General features: G+C 38.3%; 1 protein-coding gene across 6 annotated transcripts in view; it reads right to left on the bottom strand.

Annotated features, from left to right (window-relative positions):
- Positions 1-2,975: 2,975 nt before the first annotated feature.
- LOC106077898 (synapse-associated protein 1-like) overlaps positions 2,976-23,177 on the bottom strand; it is an 86,622-nt gene continuing 66,420 nt past the window's right edge. For 2 of the 6 annotated variants that reach the window (XM_013238599.2, XM_013238616.2), the window contains 3 exons: positions 17,233-17,409; positions 15,800-15,862; positions 2,976-6,331 (listed from right to left, as the gene is read on the bottom strand). In XM_013238599.2, coding sequence (XP_013094053.1) covers positions 6,186-6,331; positions 15,800-15,862; positions 17,233-17,409 — 386 coding nt within the window. In that variant the 3' untranslated portion in view covers positions 2,976-6,185. Of the gene's footprint in view, positions 6,332-9,055; positions 9,093-11,311; positions 11,452-15,799; positions 15,863-17,232; positions 17,410-23,177 lie in introns of all 6 variants that reach the window. The other 4 variants (XM_013238608.2, XM_056031502.1, XM_013238633.2 and 1 more) reach the window with 4 other exon arrangements.

Here is a 23,177-nt window from a genome sequence, read left to right as displayed (position 1 = left end):
CGTCGTCGATACGATTTTTAAGCTCTTTCGGTATGAAGAGCTCGGAGAAAAAATTCTTGTTTGAAACGCTTCGCTAAAGTTCACAAATAGAATGACCTTCACCTTCATTATTTCTAAAAATAGCTTGATGGCAGTTACAAAGTCATGTGGATGAATATAAACAAATGAGTAGGCTAAACGGAAATGATGTAAACAAATCCGTCGTTTTATTTACTTATTTTATTTAGCTACTTGTAATCAAAAGGATCTCAAACTTGTTCGAATAGAAGCCTCTTTACATAACTCAGGCATTCCAAATGTTTAAAATGGTTTTAAATGAAAATTTAGTACTATAAAAGACATTATTGGAGATGAAATGCTGGCGTAGTTTTAAATGGCTCACAGCTATCGACTCAGATGAAGGAACCAAACTTGAACTACTGACCAGAATAGCACAGTCCACAGCAGCACTTGCAAAACTCACAATAGTATAGAAAGACAAATAATAGCCTTCAACACTAAAATGAAACTATCTTTATAATGAGCTTCAGACTTTTCTTTTTTCTTTCAGGCAGAACAGATCTTAACATATATATATATAGTGCAATTAGAAGCTTCTTAAAGTTTATAAAAAGTCTCTAAATCCTGTTTGAAGCCCAACTGTGACTCCAGGCCTGCTCTCCTTTCGTAGCATGTCCCCTGCTAAAATGAATTAGCAATAGCCCATTATTTTGAGCTATCCTTCTCAACATGCTCTAGTTTTAATCAGCCTGATTGACAAGTTAGCGCCATTTAGCACTTTCTTGGAGGACCTTGTTTTTTTATGCGTTTTTAGGTTTTCACTTCAATTCATGCTTAGTGAAGTCAGTTGGTCAATGAAGTCAGGTGGTCAGTGAAGTTAGTTGGTCAGTGAAGTCAGTTGGTCAATGAAGTCAGTTGGTCAGTAAAGTCAGGTGCTGACTTTTGCTAGAGGAATTGTGAAAGCGTGCATTCATTTTGGACTGGTTTATTATATTAACATAGAAGAGAGCACCTAGCAGCAGGCGGCTTCGTGACAGCTGGAGATTTTATTACCAAACGGGATACACATTTGTGAGGTGGACGAAAAGAGAACCTAAATCGACCACCGGTGGAAAACGGTTGTCTGCAAATGCATGGGGCAAAATATGTAGGTCACAGCTGGAACTGCATAGCCACGTGAGATACTGTACTCCTCGTTAATCTTCGGACTCGAAGACAAGCCTTAATAATAATAATAATAATAATTATTATTATTATAAAGTAGCTGTCATGGAGTCGCAAGATGGCTGCCTGGTAGTGCGGTAAGCGTGCTGGACTGTCATTCGATGGTCTCGGGTTCATACCCTGCCCGCTGCCATCCCCGTCGTCCTCAGGGAGGTTTAGGTCAAGAAGTAGATTATCTTTAACTCATAAGGAACATCCAAACCATGTATAAGATTTTACAAGATCTGCAATGTCAGTTGATTTGTTTTTCAAAGTCTATACAATCGATGAACAGTGGTCAATATGAACTATTATGTGTGGGTTTTGCCTTTTGACCTGTGAGAGTGCAGCTCTTCTGATAGTTTAGTGACTAGCTAAAATATAATACGCCAACTGCAGACCACATGCCTACCAGCAATTTAGTGCTACAAGTCAACGACCATCTACAATTCATAGAAAAAAACGAGTCATTTCTTCTTTCTCAGTATTTTTCTCTATCCTTATAAATCCCTCTCCTCCTCTGCTCTTTCCACTTAACCTCTTCCCCCACTTTACCCGCCCTTCAGTTTGCTTAATGTGCGGTGCTTCCTATTTAAATCTTACATACATTTCTTAGACAAGTTTCCAATCAATTTTCATCTATTTTTTTGTTATCATGCAAGTGCTTTGTAGGCGATGCAAAAGGTCACAAGGTCAAGCTGGAAATCTCTTGTGCATGTTGCGCTTTAACAAGGACAATTTTTGTCCTTTTTGTTACGTCACTCAACCAGAGTTACATACATCAACCTAATTATTACAGTGGATAAATTTTCTCTCTCATCAAGATGTTTTTTGTGCCTCGTGCGGGAAATTCCGGTGTTAACATGTTTCTAAATATAAACAGAGTTGAAGGGGGTGGGGTATGGAGGCGGTTACCATGACGAATTGTCACGCGCAAATCAAAAACAGGATTTTCCCGAAGAGGGTTTTTGAGAACAACTTTTATAGGTCAGCCAATTCTGTTGACAGCAACGATAACTCCTAATGAGTCGCGTGACATTGTGATGCTTAAAGCACGGCCAGCGGGCCATATCCATCCCATAGAAATTTCAGTTAGTGTCAGTGATACATGTGTTAGAAAAGTAGAACTGTATGATGCTTTCACATCTCTAAATGAAAAGTGGTAATGAATATAAGCACTCCACTACCTATGAAATGCTTCCTAATGGCATGCGTCTCTAATAGCCTCTGACAACCAGTCCAACTCCTGGCCTTCACGTGTGGCTCAGAGTCCGGCGGAACTGTTTTCACTAACAGTAAAAGGGACGAAGGCGAGTAACTGGCGCCTAAACCTGTAAGCTTCTGGGAGGAGGGGGGGTCGTAAGGCATGGCTGGCTACCCATCTGGGAGAAGGACATCTCTGAATTCAAACGTCTGCTGTCTTTAAAGCTTTATCCAGACATGGGAAAGGTTTCGGAAGTCCAAAAATCAGGAGCCGGCGGTTTTCAGCACTCAGTGCTACATGCTGGCCGAGCCTGCGACGCCGCAGACCCCAAACAGTATCCGCACTTGCTTTTCCTTTTGGATATATCAGTTGCATGGAGAGAGGGGAGGGGAACTGATGTGTGGGCGACATTGTTCCGACCACAGCTAACGCCCAGGCATTCATCTCATTTCCATGAGATAGATGATCCATAGTCACTACGAGACTCAAGGAGGTCATATCAAAATGTATAAGAGACACAGACACATTGATAAATAACAAAGTCATTAAGGAATAACAAAGTCATTGATAATTAACCTTTGTTTATTTGTAACCAACTGATATCTCTACAATAAAAACAATAAAGATATATACACGCCGACAAATTTTATTCTACACTGAAACTGAACTTCAAACTCAAAATGCGGTCAATGGTGTTAAAAATAAAATATCAATAGTTGGCTTTACTCTTCAGTTGGCGATTTAGTAAGTTTCCACAGTTAATGAAGAGTCACTATATTTTTTAAAAAAAAATGAAATTTTACCATGTAATGTTGGTAAACCATGCATCAGTTCTGTTAGTCCAATGACTCCCATTATTTCATCCATGGGTGGAGGGGCCTTAGAATTTTCCGACAAGCGGGTCACGGGCCAATTTAATACCCCCCTCCCCCGTTTAAAAAAACAACATGTCTTTTTCATGCACTATGGGCCAGGGTAGCAACGTGTTATGGGGCCAGATGTGGCCCCAGTGTCTTAGACTGGGCATCACTGTAGTTTAACATTTAAAAAAAAAAGTCCTATCCTAAAGCACTACTGTTACGAGGTGATGTCTACAAACACTGAGTATCGTACAATGTGCCTAGCTAATGACTTCTGCCTGTGACGTTTGCGTGAAGTGAGGGTCAAAGTTCAAAGACATCCATGGCACTAACGGAATGTCGCCATTTTAACGATAAGGATATAAAAAAAAAAGCGGGAAGGGGGGGGGACGCGCCCTAGGACGTTACCGTGGAACACAAAATCAGAGCACACAGCGAGAAACCAACAAACAGACAGACATAGTGCATGAAAACATATGAACACGTGAAACGTGAAATTGTCAAAGTGTAAAAGTGAAAGCAAAAAAAGTATATTCTAAAAAGAAGAAGCAAGGAAACGAAACAAAATTAGAAAGTGAAAAGTCAAACAATCCTGCTGTGGTTCCTACCATATTTCAAGATGCCATGGGTATGGCGTGTGTGTGTGTGTGTGTGTGTGTGTGTGTGTTGGGATTCAATCCCACAATGCTCAGATGAATGAGCTCATATGACTTGAACAGTAAAATGAGACACAGAAATAGATACTTCATAAAATGATAGACAAAAAATGTTTCTTTCAAGTAACACAACTCAATAATAATAATAATCATAACAAATAATAATAATAATAACCTCCAATATGTTAAGAATTAAAAAAAAGAGCTTCTGCAAAAATTGCTTGACAACTGATCAAATTGTATTGATTAATTAAAATGTTTTGACAGACTAATTAGCTAAACAAACAAAATCTACTAAAGTGACATTTTGTCTAGCACATTTTAATAGAATGCAAAGTTGATAATAACTAATATGCCTTTCCAACAACTCAGAACCCACTGATTATTTAAAACCCAGGTATACCTACAAAATATATTTCTATCACAAGAGAGTAGAAAACAAATGGTGTCAGAAACATTGCTAAATGTAATGGGGGATAACAAGCACAATTTATACATAAAAACAGAAAATAATCGAAGTCCTACATTGATATTATGTCCCTCTTAAAAGTTCTGTGAGACTCAAATAGATAGATGAGCTCTACCTATGTACAGAACAAAATACTTGTATAATGGTTCAAATGGTTAAGGTAGTATAAACACACACAAATCAAATTTATGCAAATAAAAAATATTATTTTCTTGGTCAGATTAAAAAAATTTTATAAAATAAAACATAAAATAACAAAACTTAAATATATCACGCAGCACAAATCTGATGTTTTGGGTAGGTAGAAATTCAACCATAAGTGACAATGTTACTAAAAAATCAAATGACTGTCAATGTTGCTAAAAAAAAATCAAACGACTGTCAATGTTACTAAAAAAATCAAATAACTGTCAATGTTACTAAAAAAATCAAACGACTGTCAATGTTACTAAAAAAAAAAATCAAATAACTGTCAATGTTGCTAAAAAAAATCAAACGACTGTCAATGTTACTAAAAAAATCAAATAACTGTCAATGTTACTAAAAAAAAATCAAATGACTGTCAATGTTGCTAAAAAAAATCAAACGACTGTGTCCTGAGATGCAGATAGAGAAGACTTCATTGTCTTTGGAGAATACCCTAGAATATTCCACAAAGTGGGCTATAAAAGCAATATTTAATAAACCTTCTTATAGTGTGTGTGTGTGTGTGTGGACCTATCAATCAATGTCCATCTAAGAGAACAACTTGCGTTGCTATTGAAATCCAAAATCTAGGCCATGTTTATCTTTTTTTTTACCCATCATTTTTTTTTTTGTATCACAGCACTGAGCCCTGGTGTTAATTATGCTTCTCAGAACGTGTGTGTGTGTGTGCGTGTATGTCTGTGTACACGAAGCAGACACAAGAGATACAAAGACCAGAAGACAATGCTGTCTGGTCTGCACATGTTTGCTATACTGTAAGCGCGAGTTTGTATGCCTATTACAGTCAGTACAATCGAGGCCAATCGTTATAGAGGGGTATCACCCTGAACACTGACAGGCAACGTGGCCACATATGGGCAGTGGAGGTCAATAGCTCTTGTTGTTGCCACATATGTCTGTAAGAGTGGCAACAAGCTATTGGTCTCAGCTGCCCACAGGTTGCAACACTGCATGTCGGTGTTAAGGCCTACCATAACAACTAGTCTTGGTACAACATACAACGAAACTGTAGAAAGTTTGGGAAGGCTGCCAACTTTGAAAAAAAAAAATCTGAAAAGTTTAAAGGACCTCAACTTTTGTTGTTATTTACAATTCAAGAGATCATATGACTTAACATGTGTACATGTATGTTATAGTCATTATAACACATCTGCAACTACTTCATATAGTCAACTAGAATTTTATTAGTGTGTCAACAGTGTCTACTTTATTGTTACAAGCTTTTTATATAGTCAAGGGAACGCTAACTTGGTTATTTTTAAGGTGGACTAGTGTGTTCTTGTTTTTTTAAAGTGTTCCCTTTGTAGGTATGATGCAGAAACAAATCAATCTACATTAAATTATTTCACATTAGGTTTATAAAAAGGTATCCAACTTGAACAATAAAAAACAAATCTAAATATTCTTACGATATAAACTGGTCTCCAAGAGCATAACCGAACAGGTTAAAAAATGTAATGTCAATAAACAAAAAAAATAATCAATACATTACAAGAGAGCATTTTATATCAGAACAAGGTCACGCCTGTAAATAAAAGAGTTACAAACAGAATAGGAAGTGACGTCACAAACACACGGAAACGAGGCTAAGATAAAGATCCGGCTTCCTCTTCCAGCTGCTGCAGGATCTCCTTCTCCAGCTCGTCGTCACCAATGTCGTTGACGTCATTCTCTCCGCCCACAAGCTCGTAGTCCTGCAGCTCTTGTTGGAGCTCCTTCTCCCATTCCTCGCCTGTCAGCACATCAAGGAGGGAGGGAGGGAGGGAAGAGAGAACAAATAAAACGTTGAAAAATCAGGGCACACTTTTAAAACCAATATCTAGGATCCAACTCAAACCTAGATAATCTAGCACTAACATATATAGCTATTTTTTAGAACTAACGTAAGATCAAATTTAAACCTAGATAATCTAGCACTAACATATAAATAACAATTTAAAAACTAATACCTATGATCAAAATTAAACCTAGATAATCTAGCACTAACATTTATAACTATTTTAAAACGAATATCTATGATCAAAATTAAACCTAGATAATCTAGCACTATTTTAAAACTAAATCTATGATCAAAATTAAACCTAGATAATCTAGCACTACCATTTATAACTATTTTAAAACTAATATCTGTGATCAAACTCTAACCTAGATAATCTAGCACTAACATTTATAACTATTTTAAAACGAATATCTATGATCAAAATTAAACCTAGATAATCTAGCACTATTTTAAAACTAAATCTATGATCAAAATTAAACCTAGATAATCTAGCACTAACATTTATAACTATTTTAAAACTAATATCTGTGATCAAACTCTAACCTAGATAATCTAGCCCTATCATATATAACTTTCGACGTCAACCTATATAACAAAATAGAAATCCGAAATGTTTTTCAAATGTCAGATCAAAATTCAATTCGAATAAGATAAAATTTGATATGTTATTATAAACTAGACAACTATTTAAATGTACACATCTATCTATCAATCTAGAAAATAACGTTTTTTTTAAAAAATTATAACTGGTATTATTAGTTGGCAACAGTTATCTTTCAATATGGCGTCCTGAACATTGTTTTTTTTTTCTAAAACTATCCATATCTTGATCATTTTTTTTCTTGCGTTTATCTTCAAGTTACTTTTGATCACTCCCACATTTCACCATATTGATTTCTTCTTTTTTTATTATTACTTAATGGAGGTAAACAGGCTTTACAATCGAAATGCAAACAAAGAGGAGATTACTGTGCTAAAATTGTATCTTGCAAATCTCCAATAGAATGAAACTACTCTTAGGAATAAACATCTCAGGCATTATTTCAAGCCAGTAAAAATAGTGAAGATAAATTTAGAATTTTATACGAACAGAATTCAGCGCTTAGAGAAAACTATTCAAACAATATATTTGATTAGGTTTCGCAATTCAATAAATAAAACCATTCAATTATCAAATGTGTGCTTAGCAAGGTTGTCCATAAATATCGCGATAAATAATAAGACATTTGTAAATATAGTTTCCATTTTATGATCACGTATCGATTCTGCAATAGTTAATATTTAAGATGTTATGGTTTAGACATTAAAAAAAATGCAAAGAAAGAGAACAGACCAATCCAAAAAAAAAGTTAAACAGGCAACCACCAAGCAACGATTTCTAACAGGCTACCACCAAGCAACGATTGTAAACAGGCTACTCTAGTATTGACAACCAAACCAGGAAGTTTAGGTGTTCAATAGTTTATATCTATATAATATATATGAGACTACAATAGAAAAAAAAAAGAGTGATATATATATCAAGAAAACCAGAGCAGATTAATCTAATAGTATAGAACGTCACCGACACATTCATTTTAAACGGATTTAAAAAACAACAACAACTACAAATTACAAACACGAACTGGGTTAGAAACCTGACAAGCGATTGTTAATATCTACAACAGTAGATATGAGGCTGTATCAGCATTCGAGCGAATTACCGACCCAAGTTTTTGTTTTATAGGAAGGTTTTGGGGCCAGAGTCTTGTTCGTACAATATTATACACGCATTGCTAGTTATGAATCTATTCAGTTTTTTTTATGCATTCTATTACTTTCTATGTGTGGACAGGTACGATTGGATGGTCATCAAGTGCCAGGTGTTACATTGTAATCCCAGAGCCAATTTGGACAGCCAGGAAACAGAACCAACTCTAAAAACCCATGTCAGCACAAAGACTTCCAAACTACCAACATTGTGCGGTGGAGTCAGACGAGTCAAACATCTGGATGTTATAATGGATGTCAAAACCTGTTACAACTTTGGAGTTGGCAACGCGTCATTCAAATGATTAGCGTGGCAGCATCTTGACCTGGTCATGCCTGTGTTTAGCACATTGGCAACAACATGTCCTTCTTTATGTGACAGTTTCAAAAAACACGATGACCAATGTTTTCAGTGATGACCACGATCTGTCATGATCACTAGTGGGAAGCTTGAACCTGGCCTGGCTTGGCTACCTAGAAAGGGGGCTCGAGGTTCGACACCCGACTCGGGCAGAGTTGTGTGTACTGAGCGCCTAAATGCAGCACGGAAAAACATTCTCCTAGATACCCCGTCCCCCCACTGGTCCACAGATGAGATTGGACCAAAGCGCTCTGAGCATGCTATAAGCATGAAAGTAGCGCTATATAAAAGCTATAATAATGACTACCCGACAAGGGTTAACTGAACGTGAGTTGCTTCTGCTGGCGCCGTCGTCACGGCAACAGGCGATCTATATGTCACAAATTTGCTTAGATAGATATCGAAAATTTGAAAACGCCTTTGGGTCTTGCAGACACGTTTAAAACTTGGCCTTGGATCAAAGAGCAAGACAAACATTGACAGTTTAAACAAATAACAAGCAAAACAAAAAGAAGATTACTTAAAAAAAAACGAAGCTTATCTAAAGGGAAAGAACCGCTAATTACTGCATGTATCTGAAAATGGCATGGTTTAGCTCCCTTTCTGCAGTAAAAAACAAAAGTAATTAATTAGTACTAATTGATTAACTAACTGGTTAATTTTTGGATTGATTCGTGTATTGTCATCGACAATGAATAATTATATAATATTTAAACTTGATCCGAACGAGAACAGGAAGTGGGTGAAAAAACGTGTCAAAAATGTAATAAGGGGATTAAATACATATATACATCCACATCTCTCATTGAGTAGCAGTTGTTCCTCTTATTTGGGTAGTTACAAAAGTAATAATGACCAATAATTAATAAACTGTTTTTTTTTTATTGATTCATATTTTGTTACATGGAGGCCACTACGAGGAAAGCGCAAACAGGGACGTCCTCGTATAACTTGGCGCCATACCTTCATGGAGGACCTCAGAACAGTGGACACCAGATGGGTGGAGACTTCAGACATTGCCAACGACAGATCTTTATGGAGACAGCTTGCCGTCCAATGCGCCGAACGGCGCGGGAGGACCTAAGTCTAAAGTAAGTCATGTTTTGTCAGGTACAAGGAATAATTGTGCAAATGTGGTTCGAGAAAAAGTGTGGGAGAAAAAAAAGTTTTACCAGACAGACAAACAGACAGACAGACAGAGTAAGTTGATATAAGCTTTGTAAAAACAACGAAGATAAAAAAATGGACATTCTATCTAGAGAGAGAGAGAGAGAGCGACACACAGAAAGAGAGAGAGAGAGAGAGAAAGAGTGAGAGAGACAGAAAGAGAGTGAGAGAGAGAGACAGAAAGAGAGAAAGAGAGAGAGTGAGAGTGAGACAGAAAGAGAGAGAGAGAGAGAGAGAGATTGGGGGGGGGGGGGGGGACTAGTTTTGCTGTCAGTTTGAACGTCTGCCACTTGTTGGTCTGGTTAAAAAATCAGGCTGACAAAACCAGGTGGCGCTGAGATCCAAGGACGAGAAAACAACAGACTCCCTTTGTTAGATGTGTGTGTTAGATGTGTGTGTGTGTGTGTGTGTGTGTGTGTGTGTGTGTTAGATGTGTGTCATGATGACCTGACACTTCGACATCTTTTATCTTTTATTTGTCAGAGATGTGACAAGTGGAGAAAAGAAACAAAAACAAAACAAAACAAAAAAACAAAACAACACAAAGAGATGTGGACTGAAAGAAGAAGAAAGGGAATTGTGAAATAAGGTACAACGATAAAAAAACAGAACAGATTGACTGAGAGTGAGAGAGAGAGAGAGAGAGAGACAGAGAGAGTTGGGAGGGGAGTAAAAGATACATTTATACATATATTAACGCTTACCGAGAGAGAGAGAGAGAGAGAGAGAGGGGGGGGGGAACAAAGAGAGAGAGAGAGGGGGGGGGAAGAGAGAGAGAGAGAGAGAGAGAGGGAAACTGAGAGGGAGAGAGAAAGAAAGAAAGAGAAAGAGATAGAGAGAGTTAGAGAGAGAGAGAGAGAGAGAGGGAAACTGGGAAAGAGAGAGAGAGGGGGGGACAAAGAGAGAGAGAGAGAGAGACTGAGAGGGAGAGAGAAAGAAAAAAAGAGAGAGAGAGAGGGGGGAACAAAGAGAGAGAGAGAGAAACTGAGAGGGAGAGAGAAAGAAAGAAAAAGAGAGAGAGAGAGAGAGAGAGAGAGTGAAAGGGAAACGGAAAGGGAGAGAGAGGGGTGGGGGAAATAGAGACAAAGGAAACAAAGAGATTAATTAAAAAAAAAATTAATGCATTTCTACACAATTAAAACAAAAAGGAAATAATTAGCGAGACGTCGCAATGGGGCGCTTTGTAAACACACGTGCACAGGCTGCAGCTGCAATATATGATAATGTATCTATATCTATATCTATCTGTATATATTTGGCACCTCTCCAATACGTTCTATGCCCCACACACTCTACAGACTTATATAGGTTCAATACATGAACAGAAGTTACTATGAATTTGAAATAATAAATCACTATTTAAAAAAACCAACACACAAGAGGAAAAACCCACAGCTTTGCCACCAAATCAAAAATATTATATGAAATAAAAAAAAAAAAAAGAGGTCCATTTGCAAAGGGGGATAAAAAGCGCTAGAAACCACGAGAGTTAACTGCCCTTGTAGTCAAGGCAATGGTGGTAAACCCATTCGCCATGACAGTGAGTGACCCGACCACAAAAAAAGAAAAAAAAAAAAGGAAAGGGGACAGTGAGCAGACGCAGCAGATTGTCGTGACTCACTCAGCAAGTACACCCAGCGTCAAGAAATATTTACCCAGCGGCCTTGAACCAGCCTTGACCTCCGAGCCCTTCAATCTTTCATCTCCATAATCTCCTCTAAGAGCTCTTTCTCCCATTCTTCATCGTTCAAGTCCTCATCCTCTTCCTCCTCTTCACGAGCGACCAGCTCCAAAACTTTTTTTTTTTTCGTTTTTGAATAAAAACCCGCCAGTGTACAAGTCACGTGACGGCAGAAAAGGGGCGGGGCATAGCAAAGAAAGGGAACAAGTCAAATCAATGCACATTTGAATATATGTATATAACAAAGAAATAGGATAAAGGTGGTAAGTGTAAGCAATTCGTTAAACAAATAAAAAAACACTTTATCCAATACATTTGCCCATTTCATTACTTAGTCAAATTTTTTGAAGATTTTCACTTTAACTTAAACAATGTCAAGGACGCTAGACTGAGCGTCGATGTTGCCAACTAAATTAAAGTTAGAAAACGGAAGAGCTTCAAAAATTTGATTCTGCATAGCTTGTGAACACTTCCTTTATTCTGTACACCGGATACACCAAAAAAAAGATTGCCATTTATGGATTTGCCGCCATGTTTAAAAATATCCAATAATACTTTCTATGTTGCGTCATATAACGGTGCGCATAAAATATTTATGTATTAACCATATAACCCAGTGGCTTTAAGGTCTGTGCAGACATGAATTTCTTTTTTACCTACATAGATATGCTTTAAAAAATATTATTATTCTAATTATTGATTAATGCTCAACTGTTACATATGCCATGACCTCCTTCAACACTGAAGTAATCGAAAGGCACTGTATAGACATTTGATAACAAGCACTGGCTTCCAAAGGTTTTGTCTTCTCCAGTTTACGACACCAAAAAGTACATTTGACTTGATTCGCGCACCACTTTCATTGCACCATACAAGCCAATGCTCGAATGGTCATTCAGCAGTCCGACATACGAAAACATGCTTTACACGTCAAACACAGGTCTTCGAATCCGTAGATTACAGATGAGTGTAGCATTTCACATGACCGCTCGGGGACCCGTTAGGGACCTGCGTAGTTCACCAGATTGGATTACAAAAAAAAACAACAACAACACATGTACCGGAAGCTCAAAATTGGAACCATTGAAATCTGCCCAAGTGGAGTATCACCAGAGAATGCCGACCACGTCCTCCAAAACTGCTCTCTTTACCAAGAGGCCCGTATAAGACATTGGCCCCAAATCACCCCAATAGAAAGGAAACTATATGGAGAGCTCCCTGATTTGGAAACCACTGCGCAGTTCATCTCATATATTGGTCTAGTCACATGAACACTCCAACATAACAATGAGAACGAAGAAGAAGAAGAAGATGACAAAAAAAAAAAAAAAGCTGTCCACAGGGGATCTCTTTAAGTAATTGTTTTCCGATACGCCTGGCTTCAGAGTAAGGGCTTTCATTAGGGTTCCAAGTGTGTTCTCGGCGACCTTAAAACGAGCCATGCGATAAAAGCCAACACCAAAATAGTCTTTCTCATACAGAACTTAAATGGCGCGGTGGCTGAGTGGTTAAACGCTTGGCTTCCGAACTTGGATTCCTGGGTGAAAATTGGGATTTTGAATTTCTGGATTTTTAGGGCACCCCTGAGTCCACCCATCTCTAATGGGTACCTGACTTTTATTGGGGACAGTAAAGCCTGTTGGTCGTTGTGCTGGCCACATAACATCCTGTTCGTTAACCGTTGGCCAAAGAAACAAAAAAACACCTTAACATCATCTGCCCTATAGATCGCAAAGGTCAGAAAGGAAGAATCTTGAAAATGTATTCTCTTGTTTTCAGCGCTATCCCTCCACCACCTGTAAGTGCTTTATCTTTTAAGTCCTGGTTTTAACACGGATTCTGTTTTAACAGAAACAACAAACAACTTAACTTACAAACACAATATGTCAACAGTTGACTAGCGGACAGTACGCACTAATTAGACATTCTTTGTGCAGCAGGACAAGATCGTTAAAGGTTGTCCAAAGTGAAATGAGGACTTCTATCTAAAAGTACGCGCAACTTGTGCTTCTATTTATCAAGCCAAATTACATGTGAAGGTTAAAAATACATTTTGGCACATCAGCAAAAAAAAATCTGGGACTAAATTTGTCTACTTTCTTTTTGACCAGCTTAGCATTTGTAATGTCAACGTCTCTGAAGGAAGTCTCTAAGACTTAAATCAGGAAATGTGCCTGCCCATCAATAACAAACTACAAGTACAGCTACTCTGGAATGTTGTTAGTTACAGAAAGCTTGTCTCCCTTTATTTTAGTGTTGACACAGAAAATAACTAATTGGCTTCATTGCGATAACTCAACCGAATTTATTTGTAAACTTCAAGACAAGAGAGCACGCGGAGGAAATGTGACGCTAAACTTTAGGCAATTAGGAAAATATAAATCACAAGAAAATACTCGGTAGTTTTTGAATGTACACACGAATTCGATCCATTTAGCGAAAAATTTATAACAGAAGGAGCAGTGTCCTGTTCGAAGTCATTGGTGTGACACGTGACAGAGAAGGAGCAGTGTCCTGATGGTGTGACATGTACTAATAATCCGAAAGACAACTTCAAAATGCATAGATGATTATGTTCTAAAAATATTACAAAAGACATTAGGTATTTTGAAAGGTGAAAAGACCAGATAATGTATGCAACAGGTCAGAGAAAAGGCAGAGAATTGGCAGAATTTAGATTCTCATCGGCCTTCTGGGAAGTCAAGAGATGCTTCCGGTCTTGCTGGAAGAAGATGTTACTGTTACCAAACAAAATATTGACAGAAGAACCACAAACAGAACGTTTTCACTGCATCTGGGGACTGGTGGAACTTTCCAAATAAGCTGAATGCATGACTAAATCAATATCTAAATCAAACACATTTTTTTGTACATGACACGGTTACGTTCCTTTCTCAGACCTTGCGACCTACGAGTGAGGTTGATGGGAATCTCGTCGGTTCGAATAGCCAATATTTAACGAGGGTGTCATGTGGCCAGCACAACGACCAACCGCCGTTACTTCCCATTAGAGCTGGGTGGACTCAAGGGCGTCCTAAAAATCTCAACATGTCAAAACCCCAGTCGACACAGGGATTCAAACTCCACACCGCTTAGCCACCAAATCCCATTTACATTCTATAGCCATCTAATAGTCCAGATCTATCAAAAAACAATAAGAGAAAAACAAAAAAAACATAATAAAGTTAAACGTCAAAAGAAAACATCTTGTCCAATATCCCCAGATCTTTGTTTACCTTTTTTGTTTCTGTCAAAGACAACACTCATTCAGAAAGAACTCAGTCTGACTTGTTCAACTCATTCATTCGTATTAGACAACAGGTTTGTGTTGTGCATGTTAGTTCATCCTAGCTACGTAAACACGATAACAAATAGCTGGTTACAGTGATAAATGCAGTGATAAATGTAGTGATAAATGCCACTTCTTTCAGACATCATAAGCACACACACACACACACACGCACAGACAGAAGAAAAGCTAGAAAACCTGGCTACATTTTCAAGCGTCGCTACTAAGTTTGGCAATGCAAAGTTAAAGGCCTAAAAGATAAGCGTCTTGAGTCAAAGCCAAACAGTGGTAGCAGCAGTTAGCTGGAAAGACTTTGAAATCATTGTGACAAGAAACAAACCAGGAAAAGAAAAAAAGTCTATAAAGAAATACAGTCTCGCCTTTTTGTTATTGGATATTTCTTGCTACGGAGGAACATGAAGTAACAAAAGGGCGAAATAACACAAGGACTTCCCTCCAGCCTCTTATTTTAGGAGTTAAAGAAGGTGTACGTGTTAGTTGGGGGGCACTGAGAGCAAAGACTGTAGATCTCCTTAGTATCAACGTTTCTCAATCTTCAAGAATAAAACAACAAACAAACAACAACAACAAAGAAATAAAACTTAGAATTGTTGAAATTTATATTCTCATTCAACAAAATAAGGGAAGCTTCTTGCTCTTGGCATGTACAGACATATACCCGCATTATCCGCGACCGCAGAGTTTCCTTTTAAGGGTTTAAAAAAAAGAACAGAATGCAAGTCTTCAATATTAATCTGTCTTGGCATATCAAATTTAACAGAACTGTTGAAAATTTGTCGTCAACATCACCATCAGAATATCTTTATCACTTTATCAGAATATCTCATTATCCTCGTAAAAACATCTCATCAAAAACTTCATAGTGAATGGATATGTGACTATTTCTACCAAGAAACATTGAAAACTACGACTATTGGTAAAACTTTCCAAAATGGAATGAGGAAGACTGAATACTTTAAAAAAAATTTAACCCCCTTTTCTAAAGGTACCGCCTACACCAAAGCTTACACGACGTTTAAAGTAAAACAAGTGTGCCCACACTGCGAAGATTGAGAAACGCTGATGGCAATTATTCGCAGAAATGAATAAAGATATCAAAAAGAAATAGTAACAGTGTAACACTAAAACCCAAAGGTAGGAAGGTTTATTTGCCTCTTTGCTCCAACAGTTTCTCCTCGAGATCTTTCTTCCAGCCTTCGTCCACAGCCTGGTCATCTGCAAAGTGACGTCACACACGTAGCAGAACACAGAAGCACAAGACTTACAACAAGACAACAACAACAACAACAACAACAATATGTCAGCGTGTAGACCAACAGCTGGTCTAGATCTAGTCAAGATGTGACACTGACATCACTAATCTCTTGGCTTGGAGCAGTGGCTCTCAAACGGTCAAAGTTTAACCCCCCCTCCCAACAAAGATCTGTTACAGGACGTGGGCTCTTTAATCTGACAGGGTAAATAATATTTCCTACCAAACACGAAACAGTTGGGGGGAAGAAAAACAAAAGTCTACATCTGATGTTACAACAACAACACACACCACCAGGAGCAGTGTTCGAAATGAAAGTTTTGGAGACTCGTTGAATCAAGACGTTTATGTTTCTCATTGCGTAATCTTACGCAGACTGTGTGTGTGTATATATATATGAATGCGTGCATATCTTTAAACCTCATATGAATTACACTTTACAGTGTCCAAACTAAAACCATATACAATTATAAATGATAAAATTCTAATTTCGAAAGCAGCTCCCCTCCCCTTTTTTTTGTTCGCATTCCAACAAGTCGTCCATGTTGGTGGCTGGACAGGTTTGGACTATAATGTCATTGGTCCGAATCGCTAATACGGCTAGCTAGTTAACTCTTTCCTAATTGACGATGCCAACGTTGATTTGAACCCATTAAACTAAATGGATTTTTGGATTTATTTTAATTTGTGTTTTGTAAAAAGGGCATACATTTTCCTGTAATTCGATACCAAATATAAACTAACTAACAAAAAAAATAATTATTGAAGTTTAATATGAACAGGATAATTAAATACAAATGAGCAAAATGAATAATACTATCGGAACGAGGAAAATAATTGCGGAGAGAAAGGGTTAACCTCTTCCTATCGAACTTCTACAGTGGTCGAGGATGCTAGATAGGATGCTAGATAGCTTACTTACTAGATACCAACTTCGCTTTACACAAAGTTGCAATGAAGTAATCAAACAGAATTATTCAAGTAAATGTTTACTGTTGTCAATTTTCAACTGGATTTTCCTTTAATTACTTTTTCACAATCATGTCCATGATTAACCAATTAAAAAAACATCTGTTCGATATTTTAGAGAACTCTTTTGTTTCTGATTCTTCGGTTTGTGACTATGTACAATGAAAATTTTGCTACATTTAATTTGCCAGAATACAAACATAAATCATAGTTTTGGTCTTCTTGCATAAAAACACAGATACTGTAGCATAAAATAAATAATTAAAATGCAAACACAAATACCTGTGCGCATTTATTACTAACACCAAAATGACCAGCTGAAGGCAACCATAAAATAAAACCCCTTACAAGGTCGGCGACTCACCTGCTTTGGCTCCAGAGGGAGAGATCCTCAGCTGCTGTTCCATCTCTTTGCGGATGTCCTCCTCGCTGATGTTGTGCTCCCCGAAGGCGTCGCTGACGAACTCGTCCTGGGCTGGAGGACTTTCGAGGGCGTCCTCTTCAGTGTGTTCATTGGTCTTTGTCACAACTGGGCTGGACTCTGAAAAGACACAGAGACACGAGAGTGGTGACGTCTGGAAGGATAATATCAATCGAGACGTAGCGACAGTACACTACCACAAGGAACATCACTTCAACATCATCATAACAACATCTCAACATCATCATATAAACATCATATAAACATCTCATCAACAGCCCCATAAAAACAGCTCAACATCCGAACATATCATCAAAACACGTGGTCTATATATTCCTGTTCAATTGAAATTAGTCTATTTTTGTTCCACTAATAACACTAATACTGTCCACACCGGCTTCCAGCAGAACACACGTGATTTGTAGTACAGTATGGCCAGCGTATGCCCATTATGGAGCGAAGGCACCTTTAATGGAATTGTTGGATGGGTCTCCAATGCCCTCGATAGAGCACCCAGGTCTCAGAGCCATACAAGAGTGTTTTACCAATACTCACAGCTTTCTATGTTTACAAAGAAACAGACTATTTGTAAAACTTTCAAAAGGGGAAAGAGGAGGACAAGCGTTCTAAATCCCCCTTTCCTGAAGGTACCGCCTCCACTACACCACAGCTTACACGATGTTTACAGTAAAAGAATGTGTTCAAACTACAAAGATTGAGATACACTGATGGCAAATTATTCATGGAAATGAATTTACATAAAAAATAATAATAGTAATAAAAAAAATCTAGAAATGCTTATTTGCTTCTTTGCTCTGACACTAGAGCAACAAAGTATGCCTTAATGACACTAAAAGAAAGAATATTAACCAAGTGAATTCACGCGAAAAAAGTATGAAGTGTTAAGGGTTTCAATAGAATCGCATAAATTTATTCGACTTTATTAAAAGTTTTTTTTTTCTAAATGTCTTTATAGAAAGATTGTACATTCATTAATTTTTTTTCTCTTCAAAACGGCAGTGTTTAGTGGCGTCTGTCTTAGAGAGAGTTTCACCATGGGAGGCAAGTTTTGACGTTTTGACTTTTGACGTCATGTTAGCCTTTGAGAAAACAAATAGAAGTAAAAAAAGAAAAACAAACAAAAGAAAAAACATTAAAAAATAATTTTTTGTAAAAAGACAATACCTCATGTATACAACTTATAGAGATAGTTTTTTTTTCTCTCTTGATAACTAATAAATATTAAAGTTAAAAAACAATGGAACATTTTTACCCCCATCCTCCGGAGAAAGAATCGAATGTATAAATCCACTAGGCCTTATAATATTCCAATGTGAAGTAGTTATATATAGACTTAGAAGACGAGGCGCACAATTTTCACACCCAGAAATTTCCACCAAGTTTTTTGTTTCCACGAATTGAATAGAGGTATTGTTACAAGCAATAAAAAAAAATAAAATACTTAAAAAAAAACATATCTATGGAAAGGAACCGTTAAGTACTGCCATTTACATGAAAATAAATTAATTAGTACTGAACGATTAACTAATTGGTTAATTTTTTTGATTGATTCGTGAATTGTTATCGACCATGAATAATTATGCAAATTTTCAACTTGATCCGAGAATGGGTTGAGTTTGAGTTTAGGTACATCGGCACAATTTAGGCCATGGGAATGGGAAAAGAGTGAGTTGATATAAATTTTGTAAAAAAAACAAACATAAAAAAAAAAAGTTCAAACTTTTTACCAGACAGACGGACAGACAAGAGTGAGTTGATATAAATTTTGTAAAAAAACAAACATAAAAAAAAAAAAAGTTCAAACTTTTTACCAGACAGACGGACAGACAAGAGTGAGTTGATATAAATTTTGTAAAAAAACAAACATAAAAAAAAAAAGTTCAAACTTTTTACCAGACAGACGGACAGACAAGAGTGAGTTGATATAAATTTTGTAAAAAAAAAACAAAAAAAAAAAAACAAAAACATGTTCAAACTTTTTACCAGACAGACGGACAGACAAGAGTGAGTTGATATAAACTTTGTAAAAAACAACAAACAGAGAAACAGCGCAATGAGCAGCTAGTTCCTGTCCAAATAGACGGAACAACGTAGACAACTTTCAGTCTGCGTCTCACCAGGTCACAGAGCAACAAAAGGATGATGAAATTTGAAGTCCAGTCTCGACCCAAAATGTCTTCGAACTGACATTAAAGAGCAGTGCATCAGGAGATGTAGGTCACGGCAAATACAGGAAAGGGAAGAGAAGACAGTTCACGATAACAGAATGAGAAAGGAATGGGCCATGTTCAGTCTGGGGACAACAAGGCCAAAGCGGTATTTGCAGCCACGGTTAAAACAAAACAACAACAAAATAACACAGCTCTTAGATACTAGTACTACTTGGAGTATATTTTTACAAAGCTAAAATGAAACTTCTGTCTGTCTGTCTAGGTGCATTCTTTATCACGTTTTTCTCCCACTTCCCATTCTCGGATCAAGGTGAAATTTTGCACAATCAACGTGACAATTGCTCACTGTTGAAGACAATACACGAATCAATAAAAGAATTAACCCAATTGATTAATTGTTTTATATAAAAACGGGAGATAAACTTTGCAGTATTGATATATGGCAGTGATGGTATAGTGCTTTTCCTTATATAAAAATTAAAAAAAAAAATAAATAAATTATAATTGGTTAGTAGCCACACTTCGGAGCTATAATGTAGTAAAATCAGTGCTGAATTCACCTATAGACAACCTAATTTATAGCTTAATGCCCAAACTGTGTGTGTATGTGTAGGTGTGTGTGGGGCTCATAATGGATGTTTTTCAACTTTTTAGAGAAAGAGCAATGGAAAAAATTGCTTTATGTATATGGCGCCCCATATCTCAATAAGCTTAGGGTCTTACGAAGTCTAAATCCGGCCCTGCTTCAAATGACAAACGTGTGACATCTATCGTTTTCCTCGAGTGGCTACCATTTTGGTTTCACGTGCAAGTTTACATTGTGGGTAAACGGTGGGTGGGGCGAGAAGCTTGTGGAGGTTGAAACACACAGACGTCGAACTGTCGACACGCGGTGGAGGACACGTAGATATAGTTATAGTTTTAGATCAAAGTGCACGCTGGCACTAAGTCTCTAGGTCTGACCAGCAGTTGTCCACCCCCACCCCCCCCCCCCCGACAAGGTCGCTCGATGGGACACGTGAGGTCAACCCCCCCGGATACGGAACCAATCACTTCAATCGGACCGTGTGTGACGGCCAGCACGTGTTCACTTGGGTACACGAATTAAAACACGTCCACAAGTTCACAGACACACGTATCCTGGTGGCGTAGAGAGCGAAACAAAAAGTGTGTGTGTGTGTGTGTGTGGCTTATAGGAACCACTACTATCAGTTGTCAGATATGACCAGAAAAAAAAAAAGAATCATATCTACATTAATGTACACGAACTTGACAGGTACACAATACATACAGAGAGAAATAGAAAAACAAACGAAGAAAAAGAAAACCCATCCTGATTCAGACATCTTAAAAATAAAAAGTTTCCCTTTCAGACCTTGCGATCTATGGAGCCGTTATGATAGCCGTGAATTCGGCATCAAAGCCTGCTAGCCTGTCTGGGTCGAGGTCTGAGTAACATACGAAGGCCCCAACCCGGCTTTCGCGGGGTCCTTCAGTACGGACCCATCTGTGTAGCAGTAGATGGCATCGGATGGGTACAATTTAAGTGCGTTCAATGCCATCTCCTTGAGTCTGTCCGGTGGAATGTGTTTTCTAGTGCCCCCCCCCCCTCCAGTCCCGCTACTGTAAAGTTTATGGGAGGGCTGGGCAGACTCCTTCATGGAGGGCAAGTACCTATCCTTCGGATTGGTACCCGGTCGGTGGTGAGTCCAGCTTGCACACTCAAATTTGTCGCGATGTGCATAAATGACTGCCGTCGGATCCTGTGTTTTTCTCTCCACCGACTAGTTAGTATTTGGGTAGGGAGGCCTGGGTCTCTCCATTTATAGCGCTTCAGGGCTACAAATACCGCCCTCTCTCTCCTCAGGCCGAGAGGAGGCACATTACACATAACTTCTGCAGCGCACGTTGGGCTCGTCCTAAATGTGCCAGTTATGAACCTCAATGCCAGGGCCTGCACTTTATCGAATGATTCGAGGGCCGTCTTGCTCGCATAGAATAGGACCGGAAGGGAATATTCGACTTGCGAGAGGACAGCCCCCAATGTACAGTGTGCGTAGCATGTCAACGCGGACATCCCACTTAGTGCTGGCCAGCGTTCTTACTAACCCAGTCTTCTCCGAGGCTTTTCTTTCAACTTCCTGGATGTGCAAGTGCATTGCCAATTTTCTATCCAGGGTCACCCCTAGATATTTGGCCGTGTTTCCGCAGCTGAGTCGCAGCCCACCGAGACGGAGCTCGAATGGAGCCTTTTCTTTCACTAAGGCACTGTTGTCAGACCAGTTTCTTTCACTAAGGCACTGTTGTCAGGCCAGTTTCTTTCACTAAGGCACTGTTGTCAGACCAGTTTCTTTCACTAAGGCAATGTTGTCAGACCAGTTTCTTTTACTAAGGCACTGTTGCCAGGCCAGTTTATTTCACTAAGGCACTGTTGCCAGGCCAGTTTATTTCACTAAGGCACTGTTGTCAGACCAGTTTCTTTCACTAAGGCACTGTTGTCAGACCAGTTTCTTTCACTAAGGCACTGTTGCCAGGCCAGTTTATTTCACTAAGGCACTGTTGTCAGACCAGTTTCTTTCACTAAGGCACTGTTGCCAGGCCAGTTTATTTCACTAAGGCACTGTTGTCAGACCAGTTTCTTTCACTAAGGCACTGTTGTCAGACCAGTTTCTTTCACTAAGGCACTGTTGCCAGGCCAGTTTATTTCACTAAGGCACTGTTGTCAGGCCAGTTTATTTCACTAAGGCACTGTTGTCAGACCAGTTTCTTTCACTAAGGCACTGTTGTCAGACCAGTTTCTTTCACTAAGGCACTGTTGCCAGGCCAGTTTATTTCACTAAGGCACTGTTGCCAGGCCAGTTTATTTCACTAAGGCACTGTTGTCAGACCAGTTTCTTTCACTAAGGCACTGTTGTCAGACCAGTTTCTTTCACTAAGGCACTGTTGCCAGGCCAGTTTATTTCACTAAGGCACTGTTGTCAGACCAGTTTCTTTCACTAAGGCACTGTTGTCAGACCAGTTTCTTTCACTAAGGCACTGTTGTCAGACCAGTTTCTTTCACTAAGGCACTGTTGCCAGGCCAGTTTATTTCACTAAGGCACTGTTGTCAGACCAGTTTCTTTCACTAAGGCACTGTTGTCAGACCAGTTTCTTTCACTAAGGCACTGTTGCAAGACATGTTTTTTTCCACTAAGGCACTATTGCCAGAGCAGCCCACAGAGTATGAAAGAATTCAACAGTCGTACCGCTCATGACTTTTCAATTAGTTTCCACTTCGACATATTCCACTGTCAGGAAATGTTTTCAAGGTTGTTAAAAATAGCTCTACAAATACCAGAGCTCTTACAGAGTTGATCTGATGCAGAAAGTTGCTCTGGCTTCTATTTCCACAGGGACAGACAACAAACTAGTTTATTCTTAGTATTGCAGATTACAAGATCAAAACAAAATTTGAAAAACCATGACAGGGGAGATAACCGTCCTAAGACGATGACAGGGGAGATAAGGCATAGCTTTTAATATACACATTCTATTGATCAGAAGCAGTAACAAGAAAACTTACTAAAAATAGAAAAGACTAACAACAATTAGCACGCAACCTATATATAGTAATGACTTAAGCAGTGCGCAAGAAGCAAATCAACACAAACAACCATCAATACAGATATATCACAGCACATGATAACATAAATAATA

Source organism: Biomphalaria glabrata, chromosome 6, assembly GCF_947242115.1.
Source record: "Biomphalaria glabrata chromosome 6, xgBioGlab47.1, whole genome shotgun sequence".
NCBI lineage: Eukaryota > Metazoa > Mollusca > Gastropoda > Planorbidae > Biomphalaria > Biomphalaria glabrata.
The sequence above is the reverse complement of the archived record's forward strand: the minus strand, read 5'-3'. Positions and strand labels throughout refer to the sequence as shown.